The 24396-nt window shown below is 41.1% G+C and overlaps 1 protein-coding gene across 6 annotated transcripts; it reads right to left on the bottom strand.

The window, feature by feature from the left end:
- Nucleotides 1-15802: 15802 nt before the first annotated feature.
- LOC107766970 (uncharacterized) lies at nucleotides 15803-20745 on the bottom strand. Of its 6 annotated transcripts, none has more exons than XM_016585889.2 (11): nucleotides 20428-20745; nucleotides 20280-20336; nucleotides 19944-19995; nucleotides 19777-19850; nucleotides 19571-19701; nucleotides 19229-19352; nucleotides 18195-18883; nucleotides 17120-18070; nucleotides 16729-16848; nucleotides 16245-16312; nucleotides 15803-16163 (listed from the first exon to the last, which is right to left on the bottom strand). In XM_016585889.2, the coding sequence occupies exons 1-11, from the start codon at nucleotides 20450-20452 to the stop codon at nucleotides 16055-16057; spliced, it is 2400 nt and encodes a 799-aa protein (XP_016441375.2). In that variant the 5' UTR covers nucleotides 20453-20745; the 3' UTR covers nucleotides 15803-16054. The 6 variants fall into 6 exon arrangements, with proteins under 6 accessions (XP_016441375.2, XP_016441383.2, XP_075079658.1 ...); XM_016585897.2 differs by having other exon boundaries at nucleotides 17120-18067; XM_075223557.1 differs by having other exon boundaries at nucleotides 18195-18893; nucleotides 20428-20679.
- Nucleotides 20746-24396: the final 3651 nt, after the last annotated feature.

Raw genomic sequence — 24396 nt, 5'->3', positions numbered from 1 at the left:
TACCAGCTGCCCTACTTCAAACTTCCTGGGGCGCACCTTCTTATTATACGCTCTTGCCATTCTCTTCTGGTACAGCTGACCATGGCACACTGCTGCCAATCTTTTCTCATCTATCAGGCTCAACTGTTCCAATCGAGCTTTGACCCATTCATCATCATCAATCCCGGCTTCAGCGACAATTCGGAGGGACGGAATCTCGACCTCCGCTGGTATCACGGCCTCAGTTCCATACACCAACAAATAAGGAGTTGTGCCTATGGAAGTCCGGATGGTAGTGCGGTACCCCAACAAGGCAAAGGGTAATTTCTCGTGCCATTGTCTGGACCCTTCCACCATTTTTCGCAGTATCTTCTTGATATTCTTATTGGCTGCTTCGACTGCTCCATTCGCCTTGGGACGATATGGGGTGGAATTGCGGTGTGTAATCTTGAATTGTTGGCATACCTCTTTCATCAGGCTGCTATTAAGATTCACACCGTTATCCGTGATGATCACTTTTGGGATCCCAAATCTGCAGATGATATGGGAGTGAACAAAGTCCACCACTGCCTTCTTGGTTACTGATTTGAAGGTTTTAGCCTCAACCCATTTGGTGAAGTAATCAATGGTCACTAGGATGAACCTATGACCGTTGGACGCTGCTGGCTCGATGGGCCCAATGACATCCATGCCCCATGCCACAAACGGCCAGGGTGCTGACATCGTATGTAACTCTGTTGGCGGAGAATGAATCAAATCTCCATGTATCTGGCACTGATGGCATTTCCTCACGAAAGTGATACAGTCGTGTTCCATGGTGAGCCAATAACACCCTGTTCGAAGGATCTTTCTTGCCAACACATATCCGCTCATGTGTGGTCCACAAACTCCAGCATGTACCTCAGCCATAACCGTCGTTGCTTGACTGGCATCTATGCATCTCAACAATCCCAGATCCGGGGTTCTTTTGTACAATATTCCCCCACTGAGGAAGAAACCATTCGACAAACGCCGGAGGGCTCTTTTTTGGTCTCCAGAGGCATGTTCTGGATATATCCCCATCCTGAGGTATTCCTTGATATCATGAAACCAGGGTTCGTCATCTGCTTCTTCTTCTATAGCATTGCAGTAGGCATGCTGATCACGGACCTGGATGTGTAGAGGATCAACATACATTTTGTCAGGGTGGTGCAGCATTGATGCTAAGGTGGCCAAAGCATCTGCGACTTCATTGTGAACTCTCGGAATGTGTTTGAATTTCACCGATCGAAACTGCTTGCTCAGATCATGCAAGCATTGTCGGTATGGTATGAGCTTTAGATCTCGTGTTTCCCATTCACCCTGAATTTGATGTACCAAGAGGTCCGAGTCTCCCAAGACCAAGACGTCTTGGACATCCATGTCAGCAGCCAAGCGCAGACCCAGAATGCAAGCCTCATACTCGGCCATATTGTTGGTGCAATAGAAGCGGAGTTGAGCCGTAACAGGATAATGTCGTCCTGTTTCAGAAATGAGTACTGCTCCTATTCCAACCCCTTTTGCGTTTGCAGCTCCATCGAAGAAAAGCTTCCAACCTGGTTCCTCAGGTAATTCCAAATCATTCGTATGCATCACCTCTTCGTTAGGAAAATACGTTCTTAAGGGCTCGTATTTTTCATCAACGGGATTCTCTGCCAAATGGTCTGTCAGTGCCTAGGCTTTCATGGCCGTCCTCATTACGTAGATGATATCAAATTCTGTGAGCAGAATTTGCCACTTTGCCAACCTTCCCGTGGGCATAGGTTTCTGAAAGATGTACTTTAATGGGTCCAAGCGGGATATGAGATAAGTAGTATATGAAGACAGGTAGTGCTTCAACTTCTGAGCCACCCAAGTTAGGGCGCAACATGTTTTCTCGAGTTGAGTGTACTTGACCTCATGCACTGTGAATTTCTTGCTAAGATAGTAGATGGCTTGCTCCTTCCTTCCTGTGTCGTCATGTTGCCCCAACACACAACCAAATGAATTTTCCAAGACCGTCAGGTAAAGAATTAGGGGCTTCCCGGGCTTAGGCGGGACCAATACGGGTGGATTAGACAGATACCCTTTGATTTGGTCGAAAGCCTCCTGACACTCTGCCGTCCAACCTACCGCAGCATCCTTTCTCAGCAACCGAAATATGGGCTCGCAAGTTGCTGTGAGTTGAGCGATGAACCTGCTGATGTAATTGAGTCTACCCAGCAAACTCATTACCTCTGTTTTGTTCCTTGGCGGTGGCAAATCTCGGATGGACTCAATTTTGGATGGCTCTAACTCAATCCCCCGTCGACTGACGATGAATCCTAGCAACTTTCCTGATGGAACCCCGAATGCGCATTTGGCCGGGTTAAGCTTGATGTCATACCTTCGGAGTCTTTGGAAAAATCTCCTTAGGTCTGCCACATTGTCCTCCTGACGCCAAGATTTGATGATCACATCATCGACGTACACCTCAATTTCCTTGTGTATCATGTCATGAAACACCGCAGTCATTGCTCGCATGTATGTTGCCCCAGCGTTCTTTAACCCGAACGACATTACCCGATAGCAGTAGGTTCCCCATGGCGTAATAAACGCTGTTTTCTCAGCATCCTCCTCATCCATTAGGATCTGATGATAACCTGCATAGCAATCCACAAAGGATCCAATCTCGCGCCCTGCGCAATTGTCAATTAAGATATGAATGTTGGGCAGCGGAAAATTGTCCTTGGGACTTGCTTTGTTGAGGTTGCGGTAGTCAACGCACACCCTGATTTTTCCATCCTTCTTTGGGACTGGTACCACATTGGCCAACCACTCGGGATATCGAGTGACCCGAATGACCTTCGCTTGTAACTGCTTAATCACTTCTTCCTTGATCTTTACACTCATTTCTGTTTTAAATTTCCTTAATTTTTGCTTGACCGGAGGGTATGCCGGGTCAGTGGGTAATTTGTGAACCACTAAATTGGTGCTTAATCCAGGCATATCATCATATGACCAGGCAAAAACATCTTTGAATTCCCTGAGAGTTTTGATCAATTCTGCTCTGACATTCGGCTCAATGTGGATGCTAATTTTGGTCTCTTGGACGTTATCAGCGTCTCCTAGATTCACAGCCTCGGTTTCATTTAGGTTAGGCTTGGGTTTCTCTTCAAATTGGCACAGTTCTCTGTTTATTTCTTCGAAGGCTTCACCTTCGTCACATTCAGATTCATCGTCACAAACGACCTTTTGCATCATTGAGTTGGTTTCAGATTGATTTATTAGACTAGGTCGAAGATCCGCTGTGCATGCCATGTCATTAGAACCAGTAAAAAGAGAACTGTTCAGAAAGAAAAAGAACAAAACAAAAATTAAAATGGGACAAAAGAAAAGAACTTTATTAAATTTGCGGGATAAAAGGGTTCACACTTTTACAAAAACGAAAGTAAAATTTGGATTACACCCTTGAATAATCCGATCAAACAAACAAACAAACAAATCATTAATCAAAGCCTACTACCAAGACTCCCCTCGGACAGGAAGAGGAGTAACCGTCCAATTGTTGGTCTTGGCCTCAGGCCCCACAAATTGTATCTCTGCTCTGCTGGAACCTTCTCCAGCTTCCACCATACTGACATCCGCGAATAGTCTCTCAAAACTCTGATTCAGGTCTTCATTTATACCGATCAAAGGTCCTTGAATCTTTGGGACCGGTGACCCCTTGGCACTTGCTTTAACAAAAGACCTTGAGAGGCGTGGCACTGGTTTAGGCAAAAACCAGACCCTCTTCTTTATTTTTCGCGCTTGCTTCCTGTCTACTGCGGTTGGTTTGAACCCCAACCCGAAAGTTTCCAGATTTTTAGGAAGGGAGACAGGTTGGACTATCCCTTGAAGCTCGACTCCCAGGCCTTTTCCTGGAACAAATCCATTACCCAGCATTTCTGAGACCATCATGACTGTTGCGGCAGCTACCCTAGGGTGTGGGATGATTTCTCCTTCAGAAATTTTGTTGGCCGACCCTGTATCAAGAATCTGGTAGACCCAAGGACCTTCGCCATCCGTGGTCTCTATGAAAGGTACAATGGTTCCGCCCATGGTGCATGTTGTATCCTCGCCGTGCAACACGACCTCTTGTCTTTCCCATTCAAACTTCACCGTTTGATGTAGGGTGGAAGGCACCGCTTTGGCTGCATGAATCCAGGGTCGGCCTAACAGCAAGTTGTAAGATACCGTGGCGTCCAACACCTGGAATTCCATGGTAAACAGGACTGGCCCAATGGTCAGTTCAAGTACAACATCCCCCATAGTGGCTGTTCCGTTTCCGTCAAACCCCCGGACACAGATGCTATTCTCCCGGATTCTTCCACGGTCAATCTTTAACTGGTCCAGGGTGGATAATGGACAAATATTGGCGCTTGAGCCGTTATCCACCAATACTCGGGTTACCACCGAGTCTTCACATTTGACAGCTAGGTATAGAGCTTTGTTATGCTCTGTACCTTCCACCGGCAGGTCATCATCTGAGAATGTTACCCTGTTCACCTCGAAGATCTTGCTGGCAATGGTTTCCAGGTGGTTTACAGAAATCTCACTGGGTACATGAGCCTCGTTCAATATCTTCAATAGGGCCCGACGATGTTCCTCAGAATGGAGGAGTAATGACAATAGTGAGATCTGGGCAGGTGTTTTTCTCAGCTGCTCAACCACAGAATAGTCTTGTACTTTCATCTTCCTCAGGAATTCTTCAGCCTCTTCTTCTGACATTGGCTTCTTGATTGCCACTGGGTTGGTTTTTCTTAACTCCACCGGGGCAAAACATCGACCTGATCGAGTCAGCCCTTGCGCTTCACAACTGACTTCTTCCACCTGTTTTCCTTGGTACGTCACCACTGCCTTTTCATATTTCCAAGGCACAGCCCTGGTATCAATCATCGGCAGTTGGACCACAGGCTTTATGGTTACCCGTTCTCTACATACCCCTTTCAACACGACTGCCGGTGTGGGCAGGATCCCTGGTATTACCAACTTGCTTGGCTCGGGTTTGCTTGCTATGATGGACGGGCTCTTCCCCAATATCACTACCGGCTTGACACCTTCTCTCTGCGATTGTACACTCGTTCCTCCACTGGTTAAGACTTCTTTCGGGGCGGCTTGGATCATCATCACTGTTTGTGAGGGTTTTCTTAATTCTCCTCCCTCACACACCAACTCAATCATGTGAGTTTCGTGGTGCGCTGGCAGTGGGTTTTGGTTGATGTTAGGAGCCTCCGGTGTCTGGACCTCGATCTTATTGGTGTCAATAAGATCCTGTATGGCATGCCTTAACTTCCAGCACTTCTCGGTATCGTGCCCGAGCATCCCTGAACAGTATTCACAACTGATTGAACGATCCAAATTCTGAGGCGGGGGATTTGGTTCCCGAGTATGGACAGGACTAACCAAACCCAATTGCTGCAGCTTGTGGAACACAGCGGTGTAGGTTTCTCCCAGTTCGGTGAAGGTTCTTTGCTTCCGCAACCTGTCATTCCTAGCATCTGGATTTCCCCGGAAACCTGCCCCTGAAAGGTTTCTATATGCCCTTGGCGGAGGGTAGGTGTTTTGTGGTGGTGCATATATGTTCTGGGGAGCCGGTGCGCTCCATTGTGGGCGAACCGGAGGCTGAGTGTATACCTGGGCTTGGTGTACGGAACAATGTGGTTCTCGAGGTGGATAGAAATTTTGTGGTGGGTTGTATGGGTAGTTTGACCTGTGAGGCCTGGGTTGGTTGTAGTGCGGCCTGCCAGCCCTGGACCAACTGCCTGCCTCGATCGTGGCAACCTCTTCTTTCTTTCTTCTCAGCGCACCCCCCGTGCCGCTTTGAATAGCCTGGGTTGTGGCTTTGAGTGCCGAATAGTTCAAGATCTTGTCCGACCTCAAACCTTTTTCTATCATGACCCCTATTTTGACCACCTCGTTGAAAGATTTTCCAACCGTTGTCACCAAGTGACCAAAGTAGGTTGGATCCAATGTCTGCAAAAAATAGTCTACCATCTCTCCCTCTCTCATGGGAGGATCGACCCTAGCTGCTTGTTCTCTCCAGCGGAACCCGAACTCGCGAAAACTTTCCCCGGGTTTCTTCCCAATTCTCAATAACGTGAGACGGTCAGGGACTATCTCCAGATTGTATTGGAAATGACCTGCAAAAGCCTGTGCCAGGTCATCCCACGTGTACCACCTGCTGAAATCCTGCCTGGTATACCATTCCAGTACAGATCCGCTCAGACTTTGGCCGAAATAAGCTATCAAAAGCTCATCCTTGCCTCCTGCCCCTCTCATTTTGCTACAGAATCCCCGCAAATGTGCCATGGGATCACCGTGCCCTTCATATAAATCAAACTTGGGCATCTTGAACCCAGCCGGGAGTTGGACGTCTGGGAAAGGGCACAGATCTTTGTATGCCACGCTTACTTGATTGCCCAGCCCGTGCAAGTTCCTGAAGGATTGCTCCAGGCTTTTGAACTTTCTCAACACTTCATCCTGTTCAGGGGCTTTAACCGGCTTTTCAACCTCTGCCGGTACTTCCAAATGGGGAATGTAAGCCTGTGGTTCCGGTGCATGTAATGTAGGCTCGGGGGGATAGTATTGGGTATCGTGAGCCTGAAACAATGGCTCACTGGTCGTTCTCTGCAAAGGGGCTGACGTAGGTCCCACAAAAATGGGAATATTGGGTGTTGGGAGAGGTTGATGGGGTGGTGGAGCTTGGGAATCGTGAGGGCTTCTTTCTTGATGATAGAGGGGATTTGGGCGGCTTGTGGAAGGGCCAGAGTGAGGGTATTCCGGCATGTGTCCCAGTGTCTCAGGGCTCTTTTGTGTTTTGGCTAGGGCTAGCTGCATTGCATTCATTTCTAGTCCCATCCTTTCAATCTTTTCCATCGCTTCTTTTAACAACTGGCTCATCGGCCTTTCTTCCTCATTGCTATTCTCCGAAGTAGTCATGCTTGTTGCTACCGGTCCTTTGGATCTGGTTTGGTATGAATGTGTTGCCAGAATTCTTTAACAACTAACTGTCTGATATCAGACAACAACAAATTTTGTTAGCGTTAGAGCTTAACAGATTTGATCACAACACATAGAGGATGCAATGCGCCTAGGCAGTTAACCGTTTCTACATGCTTTGCTTCAAACAACATGCGTCATCCCGGTTTGCTCATTCGTCTCTTTAAAGTATTTTGCGAAACCTTGCGTTTTATTTTATTTACATTTTCTCTTCTTTATTTATTTAAAGCGGTCGAATCTTATGGGGATTGCCTACGTATCACGTCCCCGCGTGAATCAGACCAGGCGTAGTTCTGCCTCAAAGCAAAGACACATAGTAATTCTTCTGGAGTCACTTAATTTCATTATCAAAATTTGCTATTACACAGTACTTAAAATAAAAATAGCAGAAGTACAGACTCCACGGTTTTAAACTCGGTTTAACGAAAAGAAAACAACATATGGAAAAACAACCAAAGCCAAATAAACAGGACTTGACCAAAACTAATTCTCCAATTTAAGGGGCCGCGAGGCATCATTCGGCCTTTTCGCGGCTCTAGGTGTAAGGTCTCTTTGCAGGCTCTTCAACTCGTTCATAATCCGGCGGACGCAGCCCATGATGGAAACAAGGAGGGTCTTCCGAGGTGTTCGCTCACATGCCAAGCATTTCATGTAGATGTAATGCCCTATTTCATCAATCCTTGCTCGAATGTTATCTCTTTCACTGAGCAACTGCCTGATTTGTTGGTTCTTTAACCCCAGTGCCTGAGCATCGTTGGCAAGTCGATCCTGAAATAACTCCATTTGTCTTTCCATGCAGGCCATTGCATCGTAGCACTGTCTTCTGTCGGCCTGGGCGTCTCGTGCTTGTTTGACGATCCGATCATGTAGAGTGGAGCTCGTCTCCCTTAATTTCTGACGCTCATTTCATAATCCCTTATGACCTGTTGCAAACGCTGCTTCCGGGCCATTGCGTACTTTGCCCATCTGACCTTCATCCTTGTTATGCAAGCTTTTGATTGTTCTAATTCTTCTTGGCTTTGGATGACCTGATTTCTCAAAATTGCTATCAATCTTTCATCAGAGCGACGCTTCTGTCGGTCAACGTTACTCTTACTGGCTTGGCGAAGGCGGGCCTTCAAGGTTTGGTTTTCTTGGTCTAACTTGTTTCTTTCAGCCTGCTCCGAGGCGACTTGCACATTGTTCTCAAATACAAGCCTTTCAACTTGTTGCTTTAGCTTCCCGATTTCGACCCGGTAACCTTTCTCCCTTTTCAACCATCCCCATTGCTCTTGTGAATCATTGGTGAAGTGTTGGACGTGGGCCCTTTTAGCAGGTCTTTGCCGAGTCTGAAACCTTCTTTCGAACCAAGCATCGTACTTTGGGTCTACCTCACCTTTAGCTAGCTCTCGTACCATGGTTTTGGGCTCCAAGAATCTACATTCATGCCACAGTTTTCTAATCTTCCCCTCGGGGAATATGACTCCCGGGCTTAATTCCAAGGCATGCTTGCTCAGATTTTCATCATTAGGGACTACTTGAAACCTGCCCAGTTGTCGTAATACCCGATGAGGGGCATATGGCTGGATGCTGCGAAGCCCCATTAAGAGAACATGACATTCTTCAGCCGACATGTAGATAACCTCAGTATCAGTCAACCAACCAAATGCCCATTCAATTTGGTCAGCTGTTGTTGACCTTAACCGTGTAAACCATTCTTCGACACCTTCAGGAAATCTGGCGCCTGTCATGCGCTTCTTGAATCCGCTGATACAATTCCTCTCGGTTAACCCGTGGTTCATGTATCCTACTTGGTGATGGAGGTGTTCCTGTATCCATAGCTGAAGTAACAGGTTGCAACCTTGGAAGAACTTGCCTCCTTCTCGGCATATAGTCAGAGCCCGGTAGATTTCGGACAAAATCAAAGGAACCACAGTACTATCGGTTCTTTTGATTGCCACGTCGGCCATCCCTACCAGACCTATCTCTATCTTTTTATCCTTCCTTGGGCAGACCATGACTCCCAAGAACGCTGTGATAAAAGCCAAAGTACGTCTTGCTTCCCATTTGTTTCTGTTCCCGCCGTGAGTTAGCCCAAGGTTCGGTTCCTCGAAACCCTGCGGGGTTCCGTACCGCTGATACAAGAAATGGAGATCACAACACCCTTTCGATAAATCGCCATGTTGTACCTTCCGACTAATGCTTAGTAGATCCAGAAACGCATGCGGGGACACTGGCCTTGGCGAAAGCAAATATTGCCCTCTTAACCTCTCATTCAGTCCCGCATATCCGGCAACTTCCTCAAGTGTCGGTGAAAGTTCAAAGTCAACAAAACGGAATACATTGCAGGTAGGGTCCCAAAATGGTATTAGAGCTTCAAGAATATCTGTCCTCGGCTCAACACCCAACAAATTTACAAAACCTCCCAATATTCTTCCTACTACCCCTTTGCTATCGGCTTCCAAGTCATTCCACCACATGTGGAGTTGTAGAGGGACCTCGCTGAGGGCTGAGAACGGTTCATTTTGCTCTGTGTTCATCCTGCACATTTATTAGGGTGACCTTTTAGGTGAAAACAAAAACCTTTATTTTGACTCTAACCAAAAAATCTTTGGACACAAAAACAAAAAAAAAAATTATTTATATACATGTGTATACATATATACATATATGCTTTATGGTATATCATTTTTGGTAAAAATGGAAAAAGAGTTGGACCCGATGAGGGTTGCCTACGTATCTCACATCCGGTGAGAATCAAACCGACGTAGTTCGGGTGATAAACTAACTGGTTTATTTTTTTCCATTTTCTATATTTTTTTTATTATTATTATTTACACAACAATCAAATAGACTATTATTCTATTATTTTCATTTATAACAAACAAACGAATTAACGAAAAACATAAAACATTCCTTCTTTTTGAGAAGGTGGGGTTGGACCCGATGAGGGTTGCCTACGTATCTCACATCCGGTGAGAATCAAACCCGCGTAGTTCGGTTCAAAGAACTACTTTAAAAGAAAAAAGGAAGCATTTTTTTTATTGATTTTCTTTTTAAAAGAAACACTTCTAAGATATATTTTGAATTTCATTTGCTTTTTTTTTATTCTAAAGAAGAAGAAGAAAGTATTTTTCGGAATTTTAAAGCAAATAAATGCACAAGCAGTGAGTAAGATGCATCAGGATGGCCCTTTCTATTTCAGGTTGCTATTCCTAGACGGACCCAACCCCTGTGTTAAGTCCCCTAAGTCAAAAATGCGCATGATGCAAATAAGCGTTCCTACTAGGGATCTGGCATGAAGTTGAGTTATTCTAGGTTCAGAACTGGGTGTTTGTTCTAGACCTGGCTTACCCGAGCGGACAGCTCGAGCCGAGGGGGGCAGCGTACCAGGAATACAGAAGCTTCACCGGCTTAGCAACTTGTCCGAACCTCGTTCTAAATTGGGATTTGACATTATACAGAAAAGAAGCCGTACGAAGTACGCCCTTCTTCATGATTTAGAAGACTCAGAAAGGATATGGGTTTCGGCACAGTTTATATACAGTTCAAATAATATCAAAGCGGTAAAGCAGCATTTAACACATTAGGCTCAAACATGTAAAAATCAGATAATAGATAAAGCCAAATAATAACAATTATTCTAAGCTCGAATTCTTAACCCTGAACCAGTGGTTCTGGGTTGAAATCCCCAGCAGAGTCGCCAGAGCTGTCACACCTCCTTCTTCCGCACCCGAGGGGCGCGAGGGGAGTTTTTTCCAATTAAAAGACAATCGAAACGGGATTTATTTATTTATTTCAGAGTCGCCACTTGGGAGATTTAGGGTGTCCCAAGTCACCAATTTTAATCCCGAATCGAGGAAAATAATGACTCTATATTACAGTCTGCGTACCAGAAATCCGGATAAGGAATTCTGTTAACCCGGGAGAAGGTGTTAGGCATTCCCGAGTTCCGTGGTTTTAGCACGGTTGCTCAACTGTTATATTCGGCTTATTTATCTGATTTTAAATATAATTATGAACCAATGTGCCAATTTTAACTTTTTACCGCTTTATTATTGTTATTTCAAAAGAATGTGAACATCGCTTAAAACACGTCTTTGGATTGCGTCACATGAAATGCACCCACAATCCGGAACGCATTTTATTTGATGTTTTGAGATTTGGATTTGGGTCACATGAAATGCACGCCCAAGTTTAAGAAAATAGATTATTAAACACGCGCCTAAAGAGACTATCGTGTTATTTTTTGGGAAGGTCACGAAATTCACTAAGCGGCCCTCCTGAATTCTAAGTAATTTAAAACAAGTATTCACTGAGGGCCCCGCAATTTGTATTTTTATTCGGCGAGGCTCATCTCGTTCTTATTTTTAAAAGGATATCCTATAGCAACTACGTTTCTTGTCGTGTTTGTCTCTATCAATCGAAAGCAGTAGATAGTCCTAATTAATTAATGCTTGCAAGTTATTTATAACAGAATTCGGAAATGCTTGAAATCAGGAACAAGGCTGCGTGCACAGTCAGTCGAATAAATAATCATGGGCCCAAATTCGACCCATGCATGATGGGCCAAACCTGGGCCACTGCTTGCTCGAAGCAGGCCTGCTTGGCCTGTTTTGACCTGAACTCGACCTTCACGGGGTTTGTATTACAAATTCCCTGTTCTTTGTCTTAACAGGTGGTTTATCAATTATATGAGACCATTAATCAGAAAAAGGAAGAATTTTAACCCCTTGTGTACAGTTTTCGTGTTTGGCATATGTTATAGTATATACGGCAAAGTAAACTAAATCTGAGATGCAACCTAGTTCATTGAGATCACTTTTATCTAACAGCTTATATATACCATTATCATTCGATACCCTACATTGACATCAACTAGGCTTGTAAGCTAAATTCAGTATCCCAAAATATGAGCTATTAGACATTACATGCCATTCAACACAGCAGTACATATGTATAAACAACATCCGCAGATCTTCTCTTTTATACTCATTGCTCAAACTTTCGAGTTACATTGGTAGTGTAATTGTGTACCTGGTATAGAGGACAAAGAAGAAAGGAATGATCAGCTGGGCAGTATGCAGTAAACACAGCAGCAACAGATACACCGCAACAGCACAACAACAAACCAACAACCAAAATTATTTTCCACAGCCCACAGACAACCAGCAATATTTCCCAGAACAGAAGAACTAACAGATAGTCGAGTAATCCCAGGAAAGAGTAGAGAAACCACAGTACTAATAGAGTGTTCAATGCAGCAACACCAACAGTTCAACAACCATAAACAGCTCAGTCAATGCAAGCAACAGAACTTGGCCAAGACAGCTTGACCAAAATGCACTCTTATACCACTTTCAGACAGTGGTTGGTTGCAACGTTTACTGGAAGCTACCTTATGTTTTTCAGTTTTTCTTTTGACTCACTAGACCTCTCTTCAGATTAAAACTCTAGCCTTAAGACTGAAAATTTTCACTTTGTTTTCTCTTTTTTCTGAAGACTAAAAGTCCAGCCCTGTTTAAGTTCTCAAATGGCCTATTTATAAGCCAAATGAACCAGTGCAGTTAAGCTGCCTTTTTGCTGCAACTTGCAGCCTGCCCATACTCTGTTAAACCCATGCTTGAGCATCTTTTGATGCCAGCCATCGGTTCCCCACGCCTGGTTTTGTTTAATCAAGAGTTATGGGCTCATTTTATTATTCATTTTAAGCCCCATACCCTTGTGTCTTGTTCCCCATTGGTATTAGTTTAATCTTAATTAGTACCCTACTTGTCAGCTTCATTTAAACTAACCTTTTCTGCCCTTTTCCAAACCCCAGAATACCCTTGCTAGCCCTTGATTATCACTGCCCTGCCCATTGCAGTATCAGGGCACTTTGGGCTTTGATCATTCGATTTCAGAACTGCCCCAGCCTGGCTTTTTAATTGTTTACAAGGTAGTTACAAACTAACATTCATAGGCAATGCCCAATTCAAATCACAATACAGGCCCATTCAGAATATTTGAACATTCAGTCGTAGGAGACTAATCGACGACATTTATCAGGTCGACTACACTAATTATAACGGGTAATAATCAGTCGCTCATATAAACAATACGTTCAGGGACCTAAAGGGTATCATACAACTCTTGTTCGATTACTGGGCCTATATGAATTAACTCATTTGACGACTAACCTAATTGACGATCATGTTTATCACAGAGTGTATTCAGAACACAAACAGAAGACAATCGACCAAATAAAAAGGCCTTTAACAGAGATGGAAGAAATCCGAATGAAAAATAACAACATAACAAACAAATACCACGAAACATGCTGACAACTTGATTAGAACTAAAACAAAAGAAAGGAAAACTTACCAAAAGAGTTTGAAATCAAAACGGACCCAAATCAGATTCAACTTCGAACTTTTGAGGCCGAACAAACTTTAATCAGGGTGTTCTCACATGAGAACACCTTGATTAAGGTCTATTAGACCTCAAACCCTTGTCCAGACCGGCCGGATTCCCCAGGTGCATGTGTTCTAAGGTCTGGATTTCCAGATCTGATTTTTAGGGAGTTGTGGGTAGATTCGGACCAAACCAAGCTTGGTTTGGTCACGAGGAAGGTCAGGGGAGTGGCTGATACAAAGATGGTGAGGTTTGGTGTAGATCGAGTTTTGTCTCGAATCTTCAAATCCAGATTCGAGACGATAGGAGATGATTCGAGGTTCGTGGTTAGTGGATTCGTGTTCAGGGGAGTGAGGGGGTCTTAGGGTGTTCAGGGGGTGGCCACCGGCGTTCGTGCCACCGGCTTTAATGGCGAAGGAGACTAGGGCGGCTGCTAGGGTTTGGGGGTTTCAGGGTTCGGGGAAGGAGATGACTGAAGGGGGGGTTCGGATAGGGGGTGCGGGGTAAAGGGCTGAGTTTATATATGGGGAGGTTGATTGGATCTGAGCCGTTAGATCATATGATCTCAACGGCTTGGATCTGAGGGTGAGAAATGAGACGGTGTCGTTCGGTAGCTAAACGGGGTCGTTTGGTTTAAGTGAGGGGTTGGGTCGGATTGGTTATTGGGTCGGGTTTGAACACGGGTTGCTAAAAGGGGATCTGAGCCGTTGGATTGGCCTGGACGGACGGCTCAGATTGATTTGCCTGAAACGGCGTCGTTTCAGGGGAGGCCTGGGCAGCCGGATTTGGACTGGGTCTGGGCCTGTTATTTTGTTTAATTTCTTTTGGCCCAAACCAATTTCCTTCCCTTTTTGTTTTCTAATTTCATTTTTCTTTTAAAACAAAAATAAAATAATAGATAATAAAATAACGAAATTAAAACTAAACAACAATGTAACATTTTAATACAATTATCACAAAATATTTAAGTAAGTTAACTAAAAGCCTAGAACGAACGATGCACACACATATATATATTTTTTGAATTTTCTTTTACTGACACATATTTTTGTATTTTTGTTTGATAATGACTGGATGCAAAATGGACAGACCCATAAATGACCAACAACACATGTTACGGAAAGATTGAAAAATTGTACAGCGAAATCATTTGTCACTATTTTTTTTTTTTTTTCCTTTTGGAGTGATTGCTCGTGAAGCAAAAATCACGTGCTTACAATAAAATAAACCCAAACCACACGAATTGGACAGTTACAGTCTTGGGAGGTCAGTCACACTCGAACATGATGCACTTCGATTGATATCAAGATACAGAAGAATAAGAGCTTAAAGAAAGAAAATAATAATGTATAGCTTTGGAATGAGTGTTACCATACTTTTATGAATTACGAGACTCCTTTTATATAGTAGAGGAGTCATACTTTAGGTACAATTCTATAAAAGTTAAAAAAATCTCTTGATTTACTGATTGCTAGTCCCTTTTTGATACATGCCGATATTTTTTGCCGTAATATTCGACCGGCCACAAATATTTCGGTCTTCTGCTGGCTATGCTAACAATGTTACTCCGAGCTCGTTCGGGGCTAGGATCAATTCCGGGATTACGACCTCGATACTTCGAAGGCAGACGTTCTAACCTCGGGTTCTAGCCCGGTGAGACTTGGGGTCGGTCTTCAATCCTTTATTGCCATGTTCCAAGTCTAACCTATCATGCCGTAGGCGAGTTTGATTTCGACCGTATACACCTATATCAACGTATATTAGTTTACTTTAAATAAGTAAAATGTAGATATTAAAAAATTTCATGAGATGAATTATAAATTGTAGTATCATCTATTTTATGCCCTTGTACTTATTACCTCCAAATGTTTTATTAATTGATTTTGATGATAACAAATACAATGTCCATTTAATCAAAGAATATTTCACTGTGAGGAAAATACGATTGGGCAAGTAGAGCCATGCATTGTGGAAACTCTAAAGCCATTAAATTTTGAAGTGCGATCTGTTTAATTTTTTGAGAATTTGCTTGAATTAGGACAAATATCATCTGGAATTAAGTCAAAGTGCTTGTAAACTTTAGGAATAGAATGGGCTACTACTAGACCTATATAAGGAACTGATTCACATTAAATTTGCATGCCTAAACACATCCAAAAACCTACATTCTTCTCTTTTCTTCTTTTTCTTTCCCTTTTTCCACTTTCCTCTTAGAAAATGAACAGCTAAACATGTGTCACGTATTTATTGATTTGATATTTTGGTGTAAACACGGTAAGTTTTTATCGTCAAGGTAAAAAACAAAAGTTGTGGCCAGGATTGAGGAACATTCAAAATCTCTTATTTATAGTGAAGCTGGCCTAATTCAAACTTGTATTGCCCAATTTACTGCAATCTTTATTCTCATTTTCATATTAACAAGACCTTAATCATATACAGGAAAGATGTGTTGTACTCATTATTAACCAAAATGGCTGTTTCTCTTACATATACGGAGAAAGAATATTTAAAATACATTGCGAAATGCACGAAAAGAAATGTTTAGATCAATGCCAAAGAGTGACAGACCATTATTTCCAAAATACAAGATTCAGTATCAACGAAAGTGCAATTCAACCAGATATATCCTTTATGAAGCCAACAAGATCGCCAAAAGGTTAGCCTTGTCTTGGGAGAAGGCGATGAATCAATTTCCTTCTGCGGTTAATAGACTCCATTTTTCTTCTGAAGATGCCAACTGATCGATGAAATCTGGACTAGCGAAATAAAACTCCTTCGATTTTCTGTCATTTCTCCTGTTGAAAGAATTTCTTCAGTTACACCAATGAGGCAAGAAGACAGAAGAGAAGATTGAAGGGAATACATGTGATGCACACCTGGTTTCTTTTTGTCTGGTGAGGAGAACTAATATTCCAAACCCTACAATAACTGCAATTTTTATCACCTGAAAAACGTAGACAATAGCAAGCATTGGTCACTCTTGAAATTATTCTTGTTCTTCTATGATCAATACAAATGCGGACTGAAGCAATTCATTATCAAGGGAAGGACTTCTGATAGTCCTGTCCATTAATGATTGTCCGAAGCATGCATTTTATAGCCCTTATTAATACTTGTTATACTTAAGCAAAGATAAATGATCGGGTAGAATTTTGAAATTTGCATCTAGATCTGAAGAGAATGAGATGTATGGTTCAATTTTAAAGGTAAAGAGTCAAAACTAAAATATTCAGTTCAAACCATCTAACTGCTGCAGGATGCTGATTGCTGTGCTTCCCTAAGTTCACAGTTAGATAGCAGACATCCAATTGACACACTAATATATAAATGTATGAATCAACAAAAATATGCATATGTGACCTGTCTAATGGGTCCAGAAGGGCCATTTTGTCCAGAGCTCTCAGACTGAGATTTTCTTGGCTTTTGTGGCTTCTCTTCTCCTTTCTTTATCGTGGAGTCACTTTTATGGAAAAAACCACGCTGCATCCATGAAACCAATTGGTAAACAGTTATCTTTGCAGCAACTCGTTCAAGCAAACAAAATCATCTTCCCATAGGACCAAATGTTTTAACAATTATTTTAATCACACAATGATGAGTTGGTGACATGATCAGTATGATGAATTGTTAGTAGATATGTGTGATAAAGCAACATGCAGATTTTTCTATCAAGTTTACCGCAAAGGATAGTGGACTAGCTTCTGGGATACTACTGAACTTTTAAAGGAGATAGGCAAGGATACTCAAGTACCTTCCGTGTAATTTCTTGCTTAGGTGGTTTCTTATTCCTTTGATGATCATCTACTCCAATGTGGCAATCTTCCAATAAATGCACTGCGCTTTCGCCTGCAGTTGTTATACAGACACGATTTTTGTTATCCGGAAATATCCATACACCAGAATTTTCAGAGTCATAATGCTCATTTTCGCAATACGCTATTAATTTTGGTTTCTCATTTGTAACCCTTTCAATATGAACTTCTAGTAAAGCCTCTGATCTAATTTCTGTGTTTCGTTGTTCTGCAACTGAAGGATCATTGGAACAATCTTGGCCAGCAGCTAAATTATTAGCTTTCAGCATATCTGAATGAGCCACATTAATTCTTTGGGAGCTAGTAGCTGTTTCCAGGTTGGATAATCTCATCAAATCCATAGGTGAAGTAGCTACAGCATTTGGCTCCTTTTTAGCAGATCTTAAGGTATCCTGCTGACTTGAGCCTGCTTCGTTAAATGGGACAATGTGGACACTTGACTCTTTCAACTGCTCATGGAACACGGACTGTGCTGTACCAACAATATCTTGCTCAAGTGAACTACTTTCTCCTCTCATCAAATCTACAGGTGAAGTAGCTCCAGTATTAAACTCCTTTTCAGCAGATCTTAAAGTTTCCTGCTGACTTGAGCCTGCTTCATTAAATGCGACAATGTACACACTTGACTGCTTCAACTTTTCATGGAACACGGGCTGTCCTTTACCAACAATATCTTGCTCAGGAAAACTAATTTCCCCTCTTTTGCCAATATTACTTTGAGGTTCTGGCAAGTTCCCAGTATTAAGAGGTCTTTCTACTCTTAGTGAACTCATCTTATTAGGCCTTGCAGTGTCCTCTGGATCCAAATCTTTTACAGAGCCTCCTATTCCAACTAAATTTGGTTGGGATTTTGATGCTCGATTCCTTGTAAGCGATCTTCTCCCCTTCTTCTGATGTATGCAGTCAGTTCAATATTTTCGAAGTTTCATGTAAACAAAAGGAAAAAGGTTATCAGCTTAGCAAGTTCACTACACGGCATATTTCACCCTAGAATAAGCTGGAGAGTAGAAGTACCTGAGCAAGGCCGATTTCAAACGCACTTATCATATTCCTGACACTGCTAGGAGTTTTCTCCAATACACCTTGATCCTCAGGTTTATTAGAGGCATCAACAATCTTTTTTTGGGACACAGACTCTTTCTTTTCAGCAACATCCATCTTCAGCATAGACTGAGCACTTTGATCCTGAGGTTTATTAGATGGATCAACAATCTTCGTTTGGGATATGGACTCTTTCTTTGCAGCAACATCTATCTTCAACATAGACTGAGCACTTTGATCCTGAGGTTTATTAGATGGATCAACAATCTTCGTTTGGGATATGGACTCTTTCTTTGCAGCAACATCTATCTTCAACATAGACTGAACACTTTGATCCTGAGGTTTATTAGATGGATCAACAATCTTCGTTTGGGATATGGACTCTTTCTTTGCAGCAACATCTATCTTCAACATAGACTGAGCACTTTGATCCTGAGACTTATTAGATGGATCAACAATCGTCTTTTGAGGCAGAGACTCTTTCTTTGCAGCTACATCATTCTTCAACATAGACTGAGCATCTTGCTCATTAACAGGTTTTACAGAAATATAATCACGTATTAGCGGAGTTTGAAGCTTCTTAGCTGATGGTCTGTCAGGCTCAGAATATTGTATTTGAACCATTTCTTTCACAGGTGAAGATGAGGTTGCTTCACTTCTATCTGTGGCATTCTAAACAGGCAGATTTGCTATCAAAACTCTTAGCAATCTACTCGGTTATAATTCTTCACTTAAAAAGCAAATTTTGACCTCATTAAGCTACTATGCATTTTCTACGTAGTCACCACAGTGCTAATTCATTCAACTTCCATCTTCAGTAAGCTGCAAAGCCCGAATGGAATTCTCCTACTCTTGAATTACTGGAATAAATCTAGCTAAAATCTAATAACTAGACACGTCGGCCATAAATATTTCTAAGAAAAACTACAACGGGGGAATACTCCATCGTAAATATTATTCCCTTATCTTTCTTTCCTTAATATAGTTCTTAGAATGTGTGATCAAACCTGAAAACTTCCTTCTGATGGGCAGAGATGATGCAAATGTATCTCCCACAGGAATAGTTGTTCCTTTATATTCAACATTTGTTGCAGGAACTATGTATTGTTTCTTCTTCAGAGCAGATTCTCTCTGCCAAGCCAATCGAGATACCATTATACATATGCTGATAGCATTGTCAAGGCTATCAAAAGTTTAAAGCATAGGAAAAAAGAAAACTTTAAGTACTTTTAAAATCCTTTTAGAAACACCATGTACCAGTAGGGTGGGAACATGTTTTGAGGTTAGGTATCCAAATTATTCAGTATCCCTTCTGAATAAAACTAGTGAGGAACAGTAGTATATATTACCACATTACGAATTCGGTTGCGTTCATCTTCACTGAGAATGAATTGCAACTTCATATGTACATAATCACCTCCTTCAAGTTGGAAAAAATCGTCCCAATAACCCTTCTCAACTATGGATAAGGTCTGAACTTCTGTAAAAGAGAAACTCAGTGTCAATAACCTTTATACAAGATAATATCAAACTTTAAATACAAGGACGATATAACCTGCACGTGATATCTCATTTCCCTCAGCATCCTGAAGTCTAACAACCAAATTTTCGCGAAATGTTGTTAATGGGCTGTAAAGGGATAATTAAAATTCACAAATACATTAATCAAGCTTTGTGCTGAAAGCATGAAGAATAAAGATATACAGGCGTTTGAAACATTACAAGGAGAAGTCTCCTTTGTCCCACGTTTGGTATGCTCTCTTCCCCATGGAAACTACACAAAACATATCAAACCCCAAGTCAATTTTGAAATGCAACTACAGAAAGGGTAACCCGGTACACAAGGCATCCCACGTTCACGTAGGATCCGGGGAAGGCCACGCCAATGGGCATTGATGTAGCCAGCCTAACTTAATGCAAGCATTAGTGGTTGCTACCAGGTTCGAACCCATGACCTATAGGTCACATAGATACTTTATCGTTGCTCTAAGGCTACCCTTAAAAAATGCAACTACAGAAACACTCTAAAAACAAACAAAGGAAAAAGAAATTACTAACCCCATAAGCAAATTGAGGAAGACTGTGCTGAAGATGATATATTCTTGAAATCCAACACTATGTTGAACATAAAACACCAAATTGAGTTAAACTAAGATCATTTCACTAATTTGGAATACAAAATTGAAATTAGCAGAGCTTTTAGTACCTGAAACTTGGATTGTTCCTGGCATTGGGGAGAATATTTGATACTCAAACTATGTTCCACAAAAAAATAGTATATCCCCTCAGCCTCAACCTCAAGGGTACTACATAATTAAGTGACATAAAAAGAATGGCTTAACTTCACTTGGATAGAAGAAGAAGTTTGGTTGGACAGCAGAAAGCGGATGTGGATGTGGATGAGTTAAGAAAGATGATTGGGTCCACTGAAATTCCATTAAAAGTAATTAAAGACCTCAAAAGACTTCTCACCAAAATCTGTGTTTTTGTCTCATCTCTACCACCTCAGCTCGAACCCTTGTGCAATAACGCCCAGTGTGAAGCAATAGATTTTTATTTTTTATTTTTTATTTTATCTAAAGTTTAAGTTATATGCACAATAGTCTATTTTTTTTTAGAGAGAGACCCGAAAGAAATTAAATAAAATTACGAGATATAACTCAAAGTAACAATATAGAATAAGAAAAAACAAATTAAGAGATATATAGAGAGAAAAAGAAGATATATTCTTATTTTTTCTTCAATTGTGTGATATTTGCTATTTATTACAAGGCCTTTATATACGCATGAAAAATGAAGAATCACTATTGTAAAATAGTGAGTGGAATGACTACTATTGAGAGAAATGACCACTATTGAGTGGAATAGTCACTATATAAATATGTCATTGTATATGTCATTAAGCATTTAAGAGGAAGATCATGGGGGAGATTATGGAGTTACAATCATAATTCCATAAGTATTAAAGTAATGAGAGTTATGGAGATAATGGAGAAGAGTAGTGAGCATTACTCCTTTGGTAGTTATGGACATCCACCATAATTCAACATTTTATAACACCCCCCATTGGATATCCATAGATAATGTGCCTCGTTAAAACCTTACTAGAAAAAAAACTTATGGAAAAAAATTCTAGTGAACAAAAAAGAGTACACATATCATGTAATACGCATTGCTTGTTGCCTCATTAAAAACCTTGCCAAGAAAACTAGTGGGATAAAATTGTAGCTAAGAGAAAAAGAGTACAACGCGTATTTGCCTTCCCCTGATGAAAGCATCACTTTATTTTTTGAAAATTCGGAAATGACGCATTCCAATCCTATATTCCAGCTTCTCAAATGTTGAGGTTGGTAATGATTCATTGAACATATCCACCAAAGTATCAATCAAATAAATTTGTTTAACATCTACATCATCAATCTGCCAAAAATCATGTCTGAAAAGAACTTTGGTGAAATGTGCTTTATTTTGTTGCCTTCAATATATTTTTCTTCCAATTGAGATATGCAAGCATTATTGTCTTCAATATTATTGTTATCTTCTTTTTCAAAGAAAAGTCACACATCTATTGTGTATTGAGGTACTTGCTTTATCATTTGTTAATATCTTAGTATGACTTGAATCAATAATTGACAGTCTTGTGAAAGTATAATATGATAGTACCCTCACATATAAATAGATTGTTTGAAGAACGAACTTTAGAAAATGCTTGCATTTGTATAACCAACAAAACCTTGACAATATTTGTTAGAATAAACAAATCTATATCAAGGATTCCTTTTGCAATATAATCCTAATAGTATTCCAATACCTTCATATAGGAATAAAACTATATCTTGCTAGCATATTATTATACTCATAGTTCTAGTAAGATACATTAGTGTACCAATTACACTAGACACAAAAACAAATCATGTATGTTATTCGCTCACATAAGAATTTGTTGAAGCTTTATTTAATAAATTTCTTTGGAACCTTAAGATACTTCAGAATAGTTTAAATCCTTCAATGATTTTCATTATATGCATATCAGGTTTTTCATGTATTTCCTGATTAAAACCTAAAAAGCCAATTTGGATCCCTTGTAATGAGGAAAGGGGTGAATAACGGATCTTTTGTTCCATGCAGGCATTATGCATTTTTTAAATGAGAGACCAGGTTTTCTACTAGTAGTTACTTTTTCAGCAAAGGCTTTATTTTTCTGTTGTGACTAACATCTGGCCTTACAGTATTCTTAAGGTGCCCATTGTTACCGCAGTGGGTGCAAAGCCAATTGTCAGGTACATTAACATACTTGCTATAAGGGATGTAAGGATCTTTTACCTTTGAAACCCAATCCCTTTCCTATTTCCCCTATTGTTGGAGTACATGGCAGTGATACCATCAGAGGACCAGGTCTACTTGAGTGATTTTTCAAGATCACTCTTCACTCTACCTAGGTCTTCCTGAAGTTGTTTGTTTTTCTCAAGCTCAGCACACAGACTATACTGCATTGTCTTTAGTTCATTTCTCAAGCTTAATATGTGCCTCGCTTGCAACTTCCTTTCCTTTTTGATAATTTTCATCCCTACTTTCCATTGTAGGTTTCCCAATCGTTTCCTTCAAGTCCATTACTACCACTAGAAGGTCATCTCTTTCTTGTTCTACATTTTCAATCCTTTTCTTTAAGACATTTCTTTCTTTCTTCAGGTTCTTAATTGACTCTCTTAGATCGACTGCAACTATTACTAGGTTATCTCTAGACTATTCTACTTCTCCTAGTTCAACTGTTAAGACATCTCTGTCATTTACAAGACTATGATAAGTGTCGATTAGCACATTTGCCAAAGACATGAGTTTCTTAGGAGAATAAGATTTCAGATTTCCTTGAACATCCAGAAAATTTACCTCATAATCATCGTTATCTTCATCGTCAGACTGGGCCATCAAAGCAAAAATTGAATCATACTCGATTGATTCACTTTCTATTGCCATCATAGAGTTGTTACCTGGTTCATCATCTTCTCCAGATTCACTTGATGAATCTCCCCATGCAGCAAGAGCTTGTCTCACAATATTGTCGGCGACATTTTTTCTATTGAAGCATCTGTCATGAACCAGGTTCCTTTTGGCTGCTTTGTCAGAGTTGTTCTTGTACTGATACTGCTTTAAGAGAGGGCAATCCTTCATGAAATGTCCTGGCTTGCCACATTTATGAAAGAGATCATAATTCTTTGGCTTGCTATAACTTTCCCTTTTTGGAATGCCAACATTCCTGCAAACCATCTTCTGGAATCTTCTTGTTAGGTATGTCATATCACCATCTTCACAGCTTCTCATTGTTTTCTGTTTTGAGGACCAGGTTCTTCTCCTTATTGGGCTCTCTTCTTTCACTGTCTTTCTTCTTTTTCATCTCGTATGTTTTTGGATTGCCAACAAGTTCATTAATAGTTAGCTCCTGCAAGTCCTTTGCCTCTGTAATGACATTCACTTTGCTTTCCCAAGAACTGGGTAGCATGCTTAGGATCTTTCTAACCAGCTTGTTTCTTGCAATAGTTTTACCAAGGGAGTGAAACTCATTAATGATGGAGGTGAACTGGGTATGCATTTCTTGGACAGATTCATTGTCTTGCATCCTGAAGAGCTCGTATTCAGTTGTGAGCATGTCGATTTTTGACTGCTTGACCTGTGTTGTTCCTTCAGAGTTGTCTGCAGGTCTTCCCAGATTTCTTTGACTAACTAACATGCTGATATCCTGTTGTATTCATCTGGTCCAATACCAGAATTTTCTTAGTATAAAAGTTCTTCTCTATGGCCTTTCTATCTGTATCGTTGAATTATTTCCTTGTCTTGAGAAAGGCTACTGGTGGGTCGCCATGGTTTTTGGTAGGAACAAATGATCCATCACATATGACATCCCATAGTTCAGAATCTTCAGCCATGATGAAGTCATGTATTCTAGTTTTTCACCATTCATAATACTGTCCATTGAACCTAGGTGGTCTGTAAGTAGACTATCCTTCTTCGAAGTTTGGAGAAGCAGCCATGAGGATCCTTTCTAGGTGTTAACCTGATAGAAAGAACCTACTCTGATACCAATTGATACAATATAATGCTCCACCAAACTCTATAGAGAACCAGGTTCTCTATTAGGTCCAACAGTACACACACACACAACAATAATTAAATGGCAAGA

This window comes from Nicotiana tabacum, chromosome 10 (assembly GCF_000715075.1).
Source record: "Nicotiana tabacum cultivar K326 chromosome 10, ASM71507v2, whole genome shotgun sequence".
NCBI lineage: Eukaryota > Viridiplantae > Streptophyta > Magnoliopsida > Solanales > Solanaceae > Nicotiana > Nicotiana tabacum.
The sequence above is the reverse complement of the archived record's forward strand: the minus strand, read 5'-3'. Positions and strand labels throughout refer to the sequence as shown.

Coding starts and splice junctions, on each gene's coding strand:
- LOC107766970 (XM_016585889.2), bottom strand. CDS start 20,452: ATGCCAGGAACAATCCAAGTTTCAG. Junction 19,851..19,943: donor GACAAAGGAGACTTCTCCTT/GTAATGTTTCAA, acceptor ATCCCTTTACAG/CCCATTAACAACATTTCGCG. Junction 16,164..16,244: donor ACCAGACAAAAAGAAACCAG/GTGTGCATCACA, acceptor TTCTTTCAACAG/GAGAAATGACAGAAAATCGA.